The sequence below is a fragment of the Fukomys damarensis genome, unplaced genomic scaffold, assembly GCF_012274545.1.
Source record: "Fukomys damarensis isolate Sample0158 unplaced genomic scaffold, DMR_v1.0_HiC HiC_scaffold_8, whole genome shotgun sequence".
NCBI lineage: Eukaryota > Metazoa > Chordata > Mammalia > Rodentia > Bathyergidae > Fukomys > Fukomys damarensis.
Window position 1 is genome coordinate 15,856,675 of NW_022900920.1, and position 17,464 is coordinate 15,874,138.

At 47.2% G+C, this 17,464-nt stretch overlaps 1 protein-coding gene across 7 annotated transcripts in view; it reads right to left on the bottom strand.

The window, feature by feature from the left end:
• Nucleotides 1-17,464, bottom strand: part of Tacc2 (transforming acidic coiled-coil containing protein 2) — a 186,859-nt gene that overhangs the window by 56,498 nt on the left and 112,897 nt on the right. For 4 of the 7 annotated variants that reach the window (XM_033761385.1, XM_010632757.1, XM_033761384.1 and 1 more), the window contains exon 1: nucleotides 17,360-17,458. The exons of the other annotated variants lie outside the window; for them this stretch is intronic. In XM_033761385.1, coding sequence (XP_033617276.1) covers nucleotides 17,360-17,427 — 68 coding nt within the window. In that variant the 5' untranslated portion in view covers nucleotides 17,428-17,458. Of the gene's footprint in view, nucleotides 1-17,359; nucleotides 17,459-17,464 lie in introns of those variants that run through there. 7 annotated transcript variants of the gene reach the window in all.

Here is a 17,464-nt window from a genome sequence, read left to right on the forward strand (position 1 = left end):
AAAAAAAAAAAAAAAAAAAAAAAAAAGGCAACCTGTGTTCTATTATGTGTTGCAGAAAGTCTCAATCATGATTTTATTCAGGGGAAAAAAATGTACAAACCTAGATTTAAGGGGAATGGCCAATATACCTTAGCAAAAAGCCTGAAATTCAGAAAGTTTTAGAAGCATACTTTCTACCAAGGTCTATAAACAACACTTTGATAAAACAAAGAGGAAAGAGAACTGAAATCCACTATTCCTTTCTTCCAACTTCTTCACATGATAAAACAGAAGAGAATGGCTTGTAGACACCACACTAATTGTAGTTCAAGAGTAATGCTCCATATTTGTGTAAAGCACTTCTTTCTAAGGCACTGCCTGCTGCAGAATATTTTCACACTGTTCTCTCATAAATATGCAGGAAAATCATCATCTCAGTCTTTGACCCACTTATTATAAATTCTGACCTGATGAAAGTCTTAAAAAGCACCTTCTGTGACTAAAATACATAAATTACATGGGAAAACAGCACAATAACTACCACAAAAAAAAAACTGTGTATCAACATATCTGGTTTTAAGTTCATACTGTGCGCAACTTGGAGCAGGTGATAACAGTCCTGGCCCTCAGGTTCTTTGTCTGCACTGTGGACAGAAGACAGGAGGTGACTGCACTGCACATGGGGCCACTCTGGGAGCTGAGGTCGCAGCCAGAAAACAACATGTACAGTGCTGGGCACTTAGAAGGGATTTCCTTAAAATCCATAATCCTTAAAATCTTAAAGTGTTAGAATTCTACGATCAAAATGACTATCCACCACCTCAACATCAGAGAAACCTAAAGCACAGCCCTGTTTTAATCTTCTCTAAAACCTGCTGTACCTGGGGGACAGCTGTTCCAATAATTCATGAGTTTGCAGAGTGATGAGGAAAAAAAATGTGATATTCTTGCTCTTCCCACACACTCAACACACACACACACACACACACACACGCCCACAATGCTGAAGTGGTTGTGAGCGAGGAATTGTAAAATTAAGCAATAAACTTCACTCAAATATTTACTGAATTAATTCACAGCTAATCAGAGAAAAACTCCCCGACCAGAAAGAAGCAGTGCTGATAGTTTGTTGTAGGCTTCAGTAAGCACTGAGGGTGCTTCCCTTCACCCTAGAAGACCAGTCATCAAAGAGGGCCTGGAGAGCGTCCAGGCAGAGGAGGAGGCACGCCAAGAGGTGGGAAGGAGGCCAGCAAAGTACAAGGAATGGGTGTTGGGCTATCTGGGAGAATACAGTGGAAGGGAGGAGGAAGTCCGCCAGGAGGTGAGAGGTGGGCTGTGGTGATGACCCTGATGTGGGTCTTGCTGGGAAAAATGAGGAGTCAGGAAGTGAACAGAAGCAGATACTTGACTGCATCCAAAAGAAAGAGGACATGGAGAGGTGTGGGAAGTGGCTAGACCCGAGACCGGAGGAGGCTAAAGTGACAGGTGTCAAGGAGAGAACAGCGATCCCGATTCCAGGTTATCCTTTTGTGGTTTCAGCTAAAACAAGCATTTGTTTTTACTTGCACTATCATTTACACAGGAAACAGTTTTATCTAAGAAACAAAAGATTCTGAAATCATTTACATGCCAGCTGATTTAACAGCAGCAAAAGCATCAGAGCCATAATCAGTGGTTTAAATATAACAGGCTGATGAGTATCCTCGGATTTCAATTACATATAACAAAGTTCCAATGAACAGATATGATTTCCCACATCAAACAAGCATCACTGTCTCACAGTTAAGGATTTGTGGCAATAACCCAGCTGAGTTAAAATAGTCTTCCAGAGCTGACCTTCTTGCTGACAACCTACTCAAATGCATGATAAAAGAAATAAAGTATAAATCTGACAGTGGTCACCGGGCTGTTTCTCTTCATCTCACCTCTCAGCCATGATTTATAAGCAGGCTCCAGCCTTCTCGCTTATGCTCACGACATGAGAGATGTGAAAGGCCGGCTCTGCCCCGGGCATTCTCAAGCCTGTTCCTTCAAAGCCTCAAAGTTACCCATCACCACAATGTGCTTGCTATTTAAATTCATGCTTCTGGTCTCAGCATGAATTTTGTATAAGTTAAGTAAAATAATTAGGGACTTATCTATTGTCTTAATCACAGGAGGTGTTGCTCCATCATCAGAAATAAGAAAAGAAAAAGATGAAGCATTTGGCCTGAGCTTTGGTTTACACTACTGGGTGAAAGGCGCGCTTGCTCTAGTACAAATGGAGAAGATGACAAATTTGGCCTAAAATTAAGATGGAGAAGCTCTGAGTCTTGCCATATCCACGGCACATTTTTTTTTTCAAAAGCCAGCACCAGAGGGGATTCATTTAGGGGGCTCAGCTGCTCAGGATCAACAAGACCACAGAGGAAATGGCCAATGCCAGGCCTGAGTCCTTAATGACAATCCCACTGAGCCATCAGTCAGTATCCTGGAAACTTAAATAGAAATTGAGCAATAAAGACACTAGTGATCAAGGAAAAGGCATTTCTGCTGGAGAATGCAAAAATACTCAGATATGGAAAATAACCCAAATCCTCCTAAGTATCATTTCAACACTGAGGTCCCAAATGCCCTCCACTTTCTCCTTGGACATCATTTTTCATCCCAGGAATTGAAGAAATGTCTCAGGGTGAGAAGGAGGGAAAGAGAAGAAGGGAGGTAAGTGAATCCAAGCGGACAAACCCTTAGCTATGCACTATCCATGGATGCTTGTCTGAGGCTGTCCCTCCTCTCTCCCAAACTCAATCGCTGAAATGCAAACTCCAGGGTGATGATGGTGTTAGGAAGCTGATTCTCTGGGGGATGATTAGGTGGTCAGGTCGTGAGGAATTCACGCCCTGAGAAAAGCAATCCCCATGGAGACCCCTCACTCCTTGCCAGTATGCAAGGACACAGCAACTGTGCCATCTGTGGGCCAGAAGGGAAGCCCTCACTAAACAAGGGATCTAGTGTGGACCTCAGACTTCCCAGCCTCCAGGACTGTGAGCAACACATTTCTATTGTATTGTATAAGCCGCTCAATTTATGGTATTTGGCTTCAGTGACCTAAATAGACCAAGACAAATGTCCAGAAATAAGCGCACATGTCCTACTCAAATAGGATGGAAGAAATAAACCTAGGTAAAAAAGGAAACCAAAAAAATCATAATTTTAAAATTATTGTTAAGAAAAAACTGCAGTTTCAAGGCAAAATCCAGTCAAAAAGTCATCCACTGCTCCTTCCAAAAGGGAAATGCTTTATCTGAAGTTTTTTTTAGTCTGCTTTGCTTGCTAACTGTGTAACTAATCACAGACAGATGTGGCTTTCCAGGGTCTGTCTCTCTCTTTCTGCACCTCCAGTTCACACAGCTACCTGCAAGGCACACCATTTTCCACAGGGGGAAGAAATGTACTTTGTGTCTACATACAGGGCATTAAGTAACGTGACGTTACGGTTTCTCCTGAGCTGGGATGAGATGCCCACACAGATCCCTAGAGAACACAGCCCAGCCTATCTCAGCAGCTCCCCTGTTGGGCAGCCTTGTACATCCCCAGCCACTGCTGGTAAGTGGGCAAAAGAGCTGACGTTATTTACCAGGACCATCCTGAAACACGAAGGCCAGCTCTCAATTCTAGTAAGAAGTGAGGCTGACCAAACACCTATATTACAAATGTGGAAACTCCAAGTGAACGCAAGAGCACTCTGCAAGTCAGAGGCAAAAGTGAGCTCATTTCTCCCTCTTTTCCAAATCTGATCTTGTGACTCTCCTTACAACTCTAGCATAGGCTCCTGCAATTACACAACCTTTGTTCCCTGCCATTTCCTCCTGGCCTTATCCCTCCCATTCCCACACCCCTGTGAGCAGTGCTCAGACCAAGGCCAGCACAAACACCCTCCACCAGCCCTCAAGGCCCTGTCCTTGCTCCCTCTGCCTGGCATGCCCTTCCTGCCCTGCAGATACCTTTCTTGGCTTGACCGAAATGACACTTCCTCGATTCAGCCCCTTGGTCCTGTATTCATCATTGGATGCTGAAGGCTCCATGGTTCCTATAACCATAAGTGCCTAGCACTGGCCTCTCCCAATACAAAGGGTAATCAAAATATATGGTGAATGCTTACATTTTTAAAAAATTATTACAGTAAATCACACATTGCCATCAATCCCCCTCAAAATACTCCCTCTCGCTTCAAACACACGTATCCTATGTTCAAGTCACTTTCTGAAGCCATTCAGAAAGTCCTCAGGATTTCAAAGTCAAAATGAGCGTGAAAAGTAAACATTCTGAATTGATTCAGGCCACTAAGGCAGCCATGACAACACAATTAAAGACACTCATGAAAGAGGGAGTCCAGAACTGCTTCAGAAAGCAGCAATGGCGATGGGATGTGTTTTTGAAGAGAGGAAGAGTATTCTGAGGGGGACTGATGACAATGTGTTTTTTTACTGTCGTACATTTTTAAAAACATAAACATGCACTGTATTTTCGGATCATACCTTGTAGACGCTGAGCTCCCTGCAGATGAGGCTGTGGACCCTGTGCTTCCCCTTGTACCCCATCATGGTACACGGGGCTCAGTCCCCCATCTGCAGCCATCATGCAGCCACCCACACCTTTTCTCTGTCACTTGACTCCTCCAATTGTGTCTTCTAATATTTTTTTACCAATTACACGTCACTTAGGGATATGATGGAGAGATTTCCCAGGGCCCCTGAGAAGTGGGCAATATAACCATTTTGAGAAAAGCCTGCATTCATTCACCCCTCAACCTCCCCACACCCTGCTACCACACCTTTCATTCCCCTCTACCTACCATGCCAGGTATTTCAACCATGAACTTTAAAAGGGGTGACTGTATTTGGGGTCAGGAGAAAAACACCACCCAGGAAATTCATAGGACATTGAGTCTTGCTTGGAAAATGTAATGAGCAAACCCAGGAGGCAGCAAAGAGAAGAACAGAAGCTATACTCTGAAATATCCCTGTCTAAGCAGCTGGTTCTGAGGTTTCTACTTCCCCAGCATGAGAGGTTTCCTAGTTATGAACAGTTCAGAATGGTGATGCTAGTGTATCCTTCCCACAGCATATCTGTCACTCAGTGTTTTTCTTAACCAGGAATTATACTGGGGTGTTTTTTTAACCCACAACAATTTCACTTATGTATATAAGCCAGAAAGAAACAGAGTAAAATAGTGGTTACCAGGGGCTGGAGAGAGGGAACGGAGGAGAGATGGGGATTAAAGGGCAGAAAATTTTCACTTATGAAAAAGGTCAACAGATCCACTGTACAACTTGATGACTACAGTTAATAACCATATATAAGCATTGTACACTGAAAGACAGCTAGAGTCGATTTTAAGTGTTCTCTTACACAATAAAGTGTGAGATGACACATTAATTTGACTCAACCATTCTAAAATGATTTCAAAACATGTTGTACACCATAAATATCTATAATTTTTATCTGTCAAGCAAATGCAAGCATAATATTTATGAACATTTCATGCATCTTTTCTTCTCTGGATCCCCAAATATAAGCAGGCATCCTCGGCACTCTCATCTACAGAATCGCTGAGCAACAGAGAGGAAGCAGGAGTGCTAATGCCAAGAGCTGATCAATCCCCTTGTCCACAACTGTTTTTAAGCAGGTAACTGCACAAGCTTGGTACTGCTCCGCCAGTGCAGACAGGCTGGCTGCTCAGTGCTAGCTGGGTGCATTCTCCTCTCTGTCAGGGCGTCAGTTTATTGAGAACAACCTCAGTCTCCACGCCACCTGCATCGCTGGCCCGGGGAAGCTATGCAGGTCACAGATTATGGTCTGAGGGTGGCACCAGTTGGAGAACAAAGAGAAAATGAGGAACCTCAGGACAGGAGAACAAATACTCATGCCATCCACTGGCACGGGAATGGGACACACAACAGACACAGACACAGAGGAGGACAAGCGGGAGAGAGAGCCGTGCTGGCTACAGCCCCCACTCTACCCAGCCACTGTCCTCTCCATGGGGGCAAGTAGCTGGTGGCCACCAGGGTCTGGTCTGGGGATGGCTCCATATTGGGCCAGAGGGCGAGAGCTAGAGAGGGAGTGAGCATTCATGTGTGTGGTCCAGAAAGCGGGCTCAGGCAGGTTTTCCCTCACCTGTGATCAGAACAACAAGGCAGGAAGGATGTGGGGAACGAACACCTCTTGCCTCTGAGGTCCTGTCTGCCCTCATGTCACTGCAGCTGTGCACTGAGCACCACCTTCCTGGGCCTCCCCCAGCCCCACTTCTTACTCGGAGCTCATTTTTGCTGAGCCAGAACCATCAGCAGCAAGGCTCCAGAAAACACTGCCAGACCGTCGCAGCCACACATGACCACACTCTTCCTTGCCCTTCCCCCTGTCCTTCAGGTCAGAGCTCTGGAGCTCTGCCTTGGCACCTGGAGATGCCCACTGCAGATGCCAACACCAGTAGTCACCCCAGGTGCAGGTTGGCACCCAGTCGGGGCAGGAGATGTGAGCTGAGCTGCTGAAGGGCATTCATGGACCATGGCCAGGAGCCTGCTCTCCTCTCAGTGTTCCCACTTCTTCGGCTGGGCTCTACTTGCAGACAGCTCAGAGGCTGAGGCACAAAACTCCCCCAGCAGCTGGAAGCTTGTACGAGGGATCAAGCAGGTAAGGCAGCCCTGGAGGCCTACAGTACGTTTGCTGTGATAGCTTACAGTACGTTTGCTGTGATAGCTTAAAGGAGGAGATTCTGAACACCACACGCCCTGATGCCTGAGAGTTCCTTTGGGGAGGGTCCATTTTTCTAAAACCATTCCAAAATCACCCCTGTAATAATCCCTTCTGCCACTCATAGGAGACACATTCCCTCTTTTAAATTAGTTTCACTTTTCCTCCACTTGTAACCAAAGGCACGTCAGTAAGGGCACAGGCAAAGCCCATGAGTGAAGAGGGTAATTCTGGGTGCAGCTCTGTCCAGGAACCCTTTGGGTTCCAGATTCCCCGTTACAAGAACTGGCCTGCTAAGTGCACACCCACTCCATCAATCACTGGCACAGAAGTCAAAGTTCTACATTCCCCAAACCCTGGCTGGAATGCCAAAGGGACAGACAGCAGACCCTCTGCCCACCCGTCCTCAGCTCCCCAGCAGCCTCTGCTCACTCTCTGTGCACTGCTCCCCTAAAAAATCAAGGCTGTAAGTGGTAAGCCTCACTCCCAGCAACCCTGCACCCCACCAGGAAAGCGTTCCAGGACCACTCAGAAAAAGAAACCCACAGGAACCTCCTTGAAAAAGAGTTTGGCACCTACATGTATGCAGATGTCTTCCCAAAAGTGAAGCCAGCCTCACCTGCTTTCTTCCTTGGGGAGAATATTTCCAGACTACTCCAGGCACCTCCCTTTAATGTAACAATGAACAACTGGCAACTTCCACCAGGACCCTGAGGAGTGATCTTGCCTGGAGGCCCCTTTGATGGGACTGCTCCTGATATTCCAGGTCTGATTCACATTAAAAGTGGCACTTGCTTGGGTTTAGATTGCTAAGGAAACTCAGCTCCTGCCAGGTGACCAGCAGCAATCAGATGGACAACTCAGAGACCTTCTCTCCCTGCTTGATTTTTTCCCCCAGCGGTAGCCAGAGCAGACAGGTCATGTTCTAAATCCAGCTTCAATCTCTGAACAACAGCCTACTGTAACCTGGACCCAGAACATCATAGTAAGATTCCCAAAAGCCTAGAGTCATGTTCCTGGGTCTTTGACTACGTTCCAACTCATCCACAGCTGGGCCTCTCTGTTGGAGCACAAAGGCTTTCAATTTAGCCTCAACAGGTTTCAGCACTGTAAGTCATGGTCTGTCTAGACACTACCGGGCTTGCTGGGCTTCAGGAGGGATGAGTTTTGTCTTAAGTGGGCTACAGCCAATTCCCATTTAGGATTAACAGTCAATATCCACCTCCCTTACAAGTGATCTCCCTAAGAAGACAAAGTTCCAAAGAAAAAGATCCTTTAGGGCTAAGACAGGAGCTACGATTCAAGAGAGAAGATGAACCCAGATAAACTATCCAAAAAATTTCCTCTGGGGAAGAATTTCCAATGTCAGCTACTTCATTGCTCTGGGAGGATGCCTCTGACTTGAGCCTGCCATATATATTTCTCCATCTAAATTCCAAGTTCAAAGCAGCTGAATAAAATGACCATGGTGAATGATAACTGGAGTATTCTAAGTGATATTTCACAAATGATGTGCTTGTAAGATTAAAACACCTTTCTATTAAGAAAGGGCCCTCTGTTGGGTGAGAGAAGAAGGAATCCGACCCTGCTTTTCTTCTGACAGCCAGAGGGCACGTGATCTGCTGGCAGCCACCACTCCAGTCCCCCTCACCCACACCACAAAGGTGGCCGTGGGGCTACTAGCTCCAGGACATCCAATAGCATCTGGCGTCCACCCTCTAGGCCATTCTAGGCCTTAGTCATTCCAGCAGCTCAGACAGGAGCCCAGCTAGACCCGTAACCTTGCTAGCTTTCTTTGGTTCCAGGCTGCTGCTGCAGGAGCAGCAGAGGACTGCATCTGACCACACAATGACGGGAGGGACCAACCTGCTGCTGTCATCCTAGGTCCTCCAACCCCAATGGGCACACAACTGTTGTCCCTGGAAACTCAACTTCAGCCCTGCCATTTCTGCAGGATGACAAAGCCATCAATCAGGCAGCCACTTCTCCAGCAGTTCTCTGAGCTTTTGCCCTGACCTCTGAGGCTGCCCTAGACACGCCACAGCCACTCTGGGAGATACTGACTTTGGCCACAGCAGGTCTGAAACATGGACCTATCCCAGACGATCCTCCACATACCCACCAGATGATCCCCACCTCACTGCTTCAAATGTCCCAAAATAGGTCTGCAAAATGTAGGAAACTCAGCATGTGCAGGCCGCCCCTCCTTCATGGAAGCTGGTCTTCCTCACACTCCTCAGGTCAATCTAGAAGCCCTCCGTCCCATGCACAATTTCCTGTGCTGCAGCCCAGGTCCCAGTAAAGCCTTGCTTGGGTAATCCTATTCTGTACTTGTGATTTTTTTTCCTCCATACCAGGAATCAAACCAGGCACAGCACCACTGAGCTACATTCCTGGCCCTCTACTTGTGATTCTTACTTCTGGTACAATGAGCTAAGTTCTAAAAAGAGCTAGTAATACTAGGGCCCATTAACTCTGTAGAACTCCAAAAAGCAGCAGAATAGTGGAGCTCAACAGCAGTAGAGATTGGCAACAACCTGCAGAGACCAGAAGAATGGCCCAGAGAAGCAGAAGCTGCTGAAAGCGAAAGGTGCCAAAGGGGCAGCAAACCCCAGGTGCTGAGAAGCTGACAGGTGTAGATAGATGGGAGCCACCAGGAGCTGTAACACTAAGAGCTGAGGTACTGGCACTCAAAGAAGGGATACAAAACACTAAAGGCTGATAGGCACTGGCACTCACAGCCCAGAGATGCTAACATCATCTTTGCCAATTCCTGAGTTCTATTAGAACTGTGCAAAAGAACCCTCAACCAAGTTGTGACATCAGCTGGTGACAGGGGCTCGGGGTACAGTCCAGTGGTAGAGTGCTTGCTTAGCAAGCGTGAGGCCCTAGGTTGGCCCCAGAACCATAAAACAAAAGCAAAAGCCCTTGGTGATTCCTAAGGTGGTGATGTTCCTCATTCAAAATCCTTAGAATATAGAACTTCACAAGCTGGGATGTTGGTAGAAACTGGGCCCAGAAGCTGGCCTGAGTTCTCAGCCCACAAAGACACTGCTGCTGTCCCTCTACCTCCATCCCTCTATCCTGGGCCTTCCTGCTCTGTCCAATGACTAAGGCCATTAATTCTACAGGTAAGAGCCATCTGTATGCACTTCCATTTAAGAACAGAGCAGGAGAAAGGTGACGGTAGCAATGCAGAAGAAACAAGCCCTTCTAAATGAGGTGCAAACCTGCAGGAAGTCTATCTTCCCACGACGTGATTTACTGTACAGCCACAGGGGAAGCATTGTACAGCAGGCCCAGCTTCCCAGCCCACACACCTTCCCCATGTAAGAGCTAAAAAGGTAGAAACAAAGGTAATGTGTTGTTCACAAGGCTCTGAGGCACTTGGGTTAGTCCCTGGTCTAGCCAGCCAGCAGCTTCCAAAGGTGGAAGATAATGATCGCAGGGATGGGAAGAAAAGATGCTGGGGAAGGGACAGGAATTAAGGGAAGCTAAGCACAGAGGTCTGAGAGCCAACAGACATCTAAGAAGAGCCAAACGTCCAGAGGCAGAGAGAGAAGTGCGAAGAAGGGGAGAGCACAGGGCCATGGTTTGTGAGGACGGGGGCTCCAGAATTATCCAAGGGACCGGCTCTTCAGCTGTACCATCTTTCCTGAGATGCTCAGTGCAGAGGCATTCAGGCAGGGATTCACTTTCTCTCATCAGCAGCACCAGGAGGGTGCTATGATGCATGCCATGGTGCCCTGCAGGTAGAGTGTGGAACGCACTGACTTGGTGGCCACACGTCAAGTCCACAGAACCAACGAGGCATCCAGCCAAAGCCATACCTGACAGATTGCAGGGCCCTCCTCATGGCCCAGTGCAGGACAGATGTGGTTATGATTCTTGCTAGTAAGATGTCCACTCATTTGTTTCATTTAACAGATATATATTGGTATCTACAATGTCTCCACGGCTCTGCTCTGTGATAGGGATAGAAGCATACACAAGTAAAAAGCCTTCATGTTGCCCTTATCTCACTCTAGGGGAAACAGTTAAGTTAATCATGTAATTACAAGTTGTGCCAAGTAGGATGAAACTGAAACACAGAATAATATAACGCTGTGACAGCCAGTGTAGCAGCCACTGGCTACGTGATGCTATATAAATTTGAAAAACTAATTAAAATTAAAAACTTGGTTTCTAGGTTGTACTGGCCACCTTCTAGGTGCTCAACAGCCACAGAGTTCCTGCAAAGAAAGGAAATGAGGGGAAAGATAGGAGGGGAGGGAAAAGGAGAAAATGAGACTAGATCTGCAGGTTCCTGGTTTGACTACCTGGGTGGATGAAGAGCCATAAGCTAGAACAGGAAGCTGGTTCAGGCTGTGTTATTCTGAATACACATTTTTGGGTTTGTTCCTATTTTTGTTATGTATTATTTTGGCAGTGCTAAGGATGAAACTGGGGGTGCTGGTGGGGAGGGCCGGCAGGCAGTCTATCCCTGAGCTGCTTCTGCGAGAAGGAAGGTTATTAGAGCTCTACCCTGGACATGGCAAGTCTGAGTTTAACCCAAGAGGAGACACAAAGCTGGACAAGGACGTTAACAACGTGGATATAAACGAGGGTGCTAATAACACATACTGTTATTTAAATCCATGAGCAAAGAGGAGACGTGTTTTTCCCTGGGAGAGAACACAGAGGAATAAGGGCTGCCTGGGCCAAAGGCTTGAGGATAGGCGACCTGGGTCTGAGCCCTACACCAAACACCTTCATAACCTATTGCCGGTTTCTACGAAGTTTTATTAGAACAGAGATTTACATGTTCTCCATCACTGTTTTTGTACTATAAAACAGCATTAAGGTTCACGGAACCTAAAAAGTTACCACCTGACCCTTTACAGACAGTTTGCTGACTCCTTGATTTAAACCATCCAAGGACACAATTTCCTTATCTCTTAACTCACTCACCTCACCGTATTAATGGATATACTATGTCTACAATGAAAATGCCTGGCACACAAAGACAAAACACAAAAGTTTCTACTCATTCTAAGTCTACTCGGCAAGGCTAAGTGAAAAAGCTTTTCTCTCCTGGCACTGATGCTGCAACATCTAGCTCTGTTTCCACATTTGGCAACAGCAAACAGCACCCACCTACTCTCCAGAAACAACTGCTAACAAGAGTTCATAAATATAAACAGAACCAGTGTCATCCGAGCTATCACACCCGACACAGGATGGGTGTGTGAGAGCAGTTCTGACTCAGCTGTCTGCGCACAACTAGCCTCCTCCACCCCTGTCCCGTTGGGAACAAAGGCAAGAGTCCATGAACGACTGGTTTTCACAGAGCAATTGTTTATAATGCCTAAGTCTACATCGTTAATCTTAAGGGGCAAGGATGGGATTGTTCTACATCTTTTGCTTACCCTCAAAGCTGCCCTAGCTCTGGTGATCCATCTGGCAAGAGCAGCCAATCATAGTACAGGCTAAAACAGTCTCCTAGGCAACCAACAATATAGCCACAGAAACAAGGCTGCAGACAGGAGAAAGAAACACAAGGACAGGAATGGAAGGGCTGAGAGGAAGACTGACCCAGAATCCCCTGACCTTGATGTAACAGTTGCCTGCAAAATCACTTCAACCAATACCAGAGTCCTAGCTACCTATCCTATCAGCATGGAGTAGCCTGTCCCCAGGCCCCAGCAGAGAGGACCCTCCGATGCCTGGGAGCTGCCTGGAAGGCCTCGATGTTCTTGCTTTCAGCCTTCCCCCAGCCAACCTGTAGAGAATACCTCTAAGAGTGCCCCACACAGAAACTGGAGAAGTGCCAGAATCCTAAAGGATCTGAACACAGCATCCAGGGTCAGGCTGGAGCTATCTAGGAATAAAGGCAGAGAAACGGGGACCCCCAGGAAGCCTTAGGAACTCACACTCCCCTCCGACTCAACAGATAACTTTTCAGCTTATTCAGTTTTAGGGAGAAAAAAACTTCTGTAACAACAATGACATCCAAAGCAAAATCTGCTCCCAGGAACTCAGAAACTGGCTGTAGTTTACATTAGGAATACTGTTTTGTTTTTGTTGTTGTTTTGTATTGGGGATTGAAATGAGGACCTTGTGGCACCACTGAGCTAACGCCCAGGCCCAGGAATACTGCCTTTTAAGGTAAATGACTTAAAGGGTCATCGCAAGAAATCAGGCTTTAAAAAGGACCCAGTTACATAGGGATAAAGAAAGACTCCTGCTGGAACCCAGCAGTCTTTCCGGTCTCCTGAATGACTAAAAGGAGCAATTCTGAGGCACAGAGATCTGTGCTTTTATAGTTATTCGGTACCTTTCACCAGCTCAAGACTATTCACAGGTGCATTGCCCCACCTCTGAAAAACACTTCAAGGCAGGTGTGTAAGATCAGAATCACAGACTGTCCACAGCTCAGAGGCTGAAGCAGAGGTGGTCAGGAAACACACAAATAATGGAAGGAAACAGAACCCCATTTTCTGGTCTATGACCAGTCAGGTGGAGAGCTCCGAGCCACTCCACCTAGCAAGGTGGTGCCCAAGATTTTTCTGTCTAGGCCATTCTCCCTGTAACCTGCTTCTGACACCACCTACTTCTTGAGTCCCAGCTCAAACTCATCAACTTTCCCCCACACTAGCTCCTAATCCAGTTTTTAGGTCTCAGCCAAGGCTACTCCTTTCTCTTAGTCACCGTAATATAAATAGTACAACGGAGGTTTCCCATGCTCCCCTCCACTCATGTGAACCTGAACACTGCTCCAGGACCAATCCCTCCCCACCAGCCTAGTGGCTTACTATGTGGAGGCAGAGATTAAAAACAGACCCCTAAGCCTACCCTGGAAAGTCCAAACTTCCAAACCAGGACAGTAAGGATACCAGGCCTGACCCGCAGGACCTGCAGTAACCATTCTTCTGGAGCTCCCTGAAGGTCCATTCCTATAGACTACATCTCATAAATACAATTATAACGGAGCAAATTCTGGAAAAAGATGCAGCTGACCTGACTCAGCACCCCGTCAATCTTGTCCTCAGTCATGTTCTACAAGACCCCAGTGGCAGGTGCCCCAGGACACCCCCAGCACGCATGCCTGAAGTAGGCCCAAGCCCAATCACTCTGAACACACTAGTGTCTTAATAAAATTCGCTGATTTTGCCTTAGCATCACACGCCATGTCCATTTCTTTGTTAGATACACACAAAAACCTAGGAACCAGTCCTGGATCCTATCACTCACTGCAATACCCACAACATAAAACCCCCCACTTTGTGCGCGCTGCTTTCTTTACCCCACCCTCTGGCAGTGCCTCAATCACCAGAGCCTGATGCTTCATTCTTCCTCATTTCTCTCTCACTCCCTCTAGCCTCTCTGTTTGCATCCACTTGGCTCCACAGAGGGTTTCTACATTCCAGTTTATCTAGTGGAGCCAAGGCATGTGTTCACCAAAGAGATGTGCACCATCTAGCGGTCTGCATTGTAACAGAACTACTCCACCAGCTCTCAAATGACAATGGCCCCCAGCTCTCCGTGGCCAGGCATAGTAACAAGGTGGAAGCTGGGAGAGACTCTGGAACAGGATCTCCAACCACACAAACGACAATTTACTAATGCTGCTTCAATTATTAGAAGCAAAGCCCCCAGGTTTACTTAGGAAGAAGGATGAAGAGCAGGCTAATCAATAGATAAAGACCATATTGATTCAAGTACTTCCTGTTCCTTTTGAGCTAGTTTCCCCATCTCTGCTGAGAAATCAGGGTTTCCAAGGTTGCGGATTGTAGCTCAGCAGTAGGGTGCTCACCCAGCATGCAAGAAGCCACTGGGTTCAATCTCCAAAGAAAGAAAAGAAAACATGAAATGAAATCAGGGTTTCTACTGTGGAATTATTCCTCTCCCTGTTACCCATTTTTGGTCTGAAGTGGCTACTGTTGCCATCAGAATTTCTTTTCCAGGCAGGAAAGGGGCAGCTAAAAAAGTGGAGAGCAGTTTCTCAGGGACCTGGATGGAGGGGAGACACAACCAGTTCAAGGATTCTCCAATTCCAACCTGCTCCACATCACCTGGGTATCTTTACTAATTACAGGTCAAAATGTAGATTCTGATTCATCTGGTCTGGGGTGGGGCCTGAGAATCTGCATTTCTAACAGGCCTCAGAGAGAGCTGATGCTGCAGATTATGAAACACCTGGCAGTAGCAAGGGTGACTTTGAACCCTCCTTTCTTGCCCCACCATGCAGTTTCTACATGTCTTCCTGCTCCTCCTGTCTTCCTTCCTCCCCACCCCACTGCCTGCCTATAGACTGATGCTGTCACTTGGGCTACAAAAGATGTGCAAAGGCATCCCATTCAGAAAGCTGAAAGAAAGAAATGCTAAAACAAACAAAAAAATCCTTCAGTCACTTCCAAATCTACTTGGTTCTACCCTTACACACAGTCCTCTGTAAGCCGGTCTTCTATCAGTGAAAAGGAGAAGCATCCACTTAGATTCCCCGTCATCAGGGGCTCCAACTGTCAGCAGGTGAGCAGCCCTTGTTGGCTCCATTCGGGCAGCCCTAATGGCATCATCTTACAATGGAAGCTCTTTGCCGCCAGGGGCCTTTACGCCGTCTCTTGTATTATTCACATGCATGCATTTTCAGGTACATGGAAATACAACCTATTATGAAAGACTTGTGCCTGTGCAGAAAAGATGTACTCCCTTAATGCATTTTTAAAACCTCTAGACTGCAAAGGACCACATTTGTAGCAGAAAACAAGCCCCAGTTATAGGTGGTAGGAATGGCATTATCCCAGACATTTCTCCTCTTTCCGATGTTTTACAACAAAAATGTTAGGGGTCAGAAGGAAGGATTTTGTGAATGAGTAAATATACTATTTTAAAGGTCATATTCAGAGACATTTCTGAAGTAAGCAGTTCCTGTGAGAAAAGCCACAGGCAGGTACGTATGAACCAATGCAACCGTGAAAATATCTGATGAGCAGCTTCCATCCCAAGGCAGCCATTTGGCCGGAAGTTGCACTTCAGACATCACTATCTCCACAGGGCAGAAGCTTAGGGAAGTTTATCCTAAAAGGCAACATCTTCCTAACTGAATCTCGGCAGGCTCTGTCCTCAGACAACAGAACACAGGCCATTTATGAACTGGGAAGGAGGGCAGCGATATTAGGGACTGGTGGGCTGAATTTCCAATGGCTGAAGAGCACATTTCCCCAAACAGATGGTCACATTAACCTTTCAGAGACTCTTAAGTGCTTTGGAAAGTATGAATTGGAATAGCTATCGGGCTGGCGCCTGTCACTGATTAACTGACTTCCAGTTTAGAGACTTCTAAGACACTGGCCGCAATTGTTCTTCCCTGGTGAGGCTGAAGTCCTGCAGGACAGCAGGCTTGTCCGCACACCTAACAGCGGTATGCTGCACCTGAATGAGAGGCAGGGCAGCAGAGTACAAGTCTCGCACATCAAACAAAACAAACAAAAACCCCCTCAAACGCCAAGCGACTTCATTGTACGATGATACATTCTTGAGTGACAGGAATGAAGACATCCATGAGTGCATACCTGCTCCTAAAAATGATTCGCTGCTCAAAGCTGGAGCCTGGAAAACCATGTGGCTCAGCCCGGCATTGCATCACTGAGAGGTGCCAGCTCCTCAATGAAGCCCTGGTGTGGGGACCAAGAGAAGCCCCCTGTGGGCATCTATCCATACTAGGAGACACGGGCCAGTCCTTGCTATCTTTTAATGTATACATCAAAGACTTCAAAGAACCCACAGCTTTGCTACCTCCACCCTCAAGTCCCCAGAAATGTTCTCTGAAACACGCTCATTTCTTGGGAAATAGAGAACAGACCTCAGAGTGGGCTGGGAAAGTCCACTGGGGACAACAGCCTGGCTTGCTGAAATGTGACCCCGCAGGCAGACCCAGCCAATACGCCCTACCCTCAAACATGTCTGGGTAGGTAATGGACACAACTGTAACAGAAATGGAAATTCTAATCAGCAAACACTCATCCAGCGTAAAGAGCATTAGCTCTGTGGTTTAGAGAAAAGATCAGATTCCTGGATCATGCATAGTCAAGCTGCCTCCACCAATGACAAGGCTGTTGGGCTGTCTTTACTAATAATAGCAAGCGGCCTTGTTCTCAGTGTTCACCAGAGAATGAGTATAGGGGTGATGCCCAGGTTTCCTGGACTCAGCACCCACCAGCTGCCCATCCATGCAGTGGCAGCCTGTAGACTAGCCTGTCTCCTTGGGCATGGAGCTGCCACGCTGGAAAGCTCTTCCTTAGGAGGCTTTCACTGCTTCCTGGCTGTTCCTTTGCAGGAAATACCACTGGGGGAGGGGGATGAAGAAGAAAAGATGCTGATAGAGCAAGACGCCCCCAACCACGCATTCCGCTGCTGAACAAGCAAAACCAGATTCAGGGGGCTTATTTCTGCTCCCAGCAGTATCGGGGCTTCCAGATGCCCATTTCAGCCCTAGGACAAAATGCTAGCAGCAGCGGCCACCAGGTAAAGCCACGAAAGGCTTCCTTGAAGACCAGGCCGGTCCAAACTCCGGCTGCACGGGCATCAAGAGAAACACACTAACAAAGCCTGGCAGCCTCTCTTCCTCCCCAGGGGCCTTGAGGCGGCCGGGCGCTGCACTTACATGGCCTCGGAAACCTCCTGGTTCAAGTCGAGGGATGGGGCTGGCTGCAGGGACTGCGACCCTCCCATCCTCGCTGCGCCCCGGCGTGCAGGCTAGCCGCAGGCA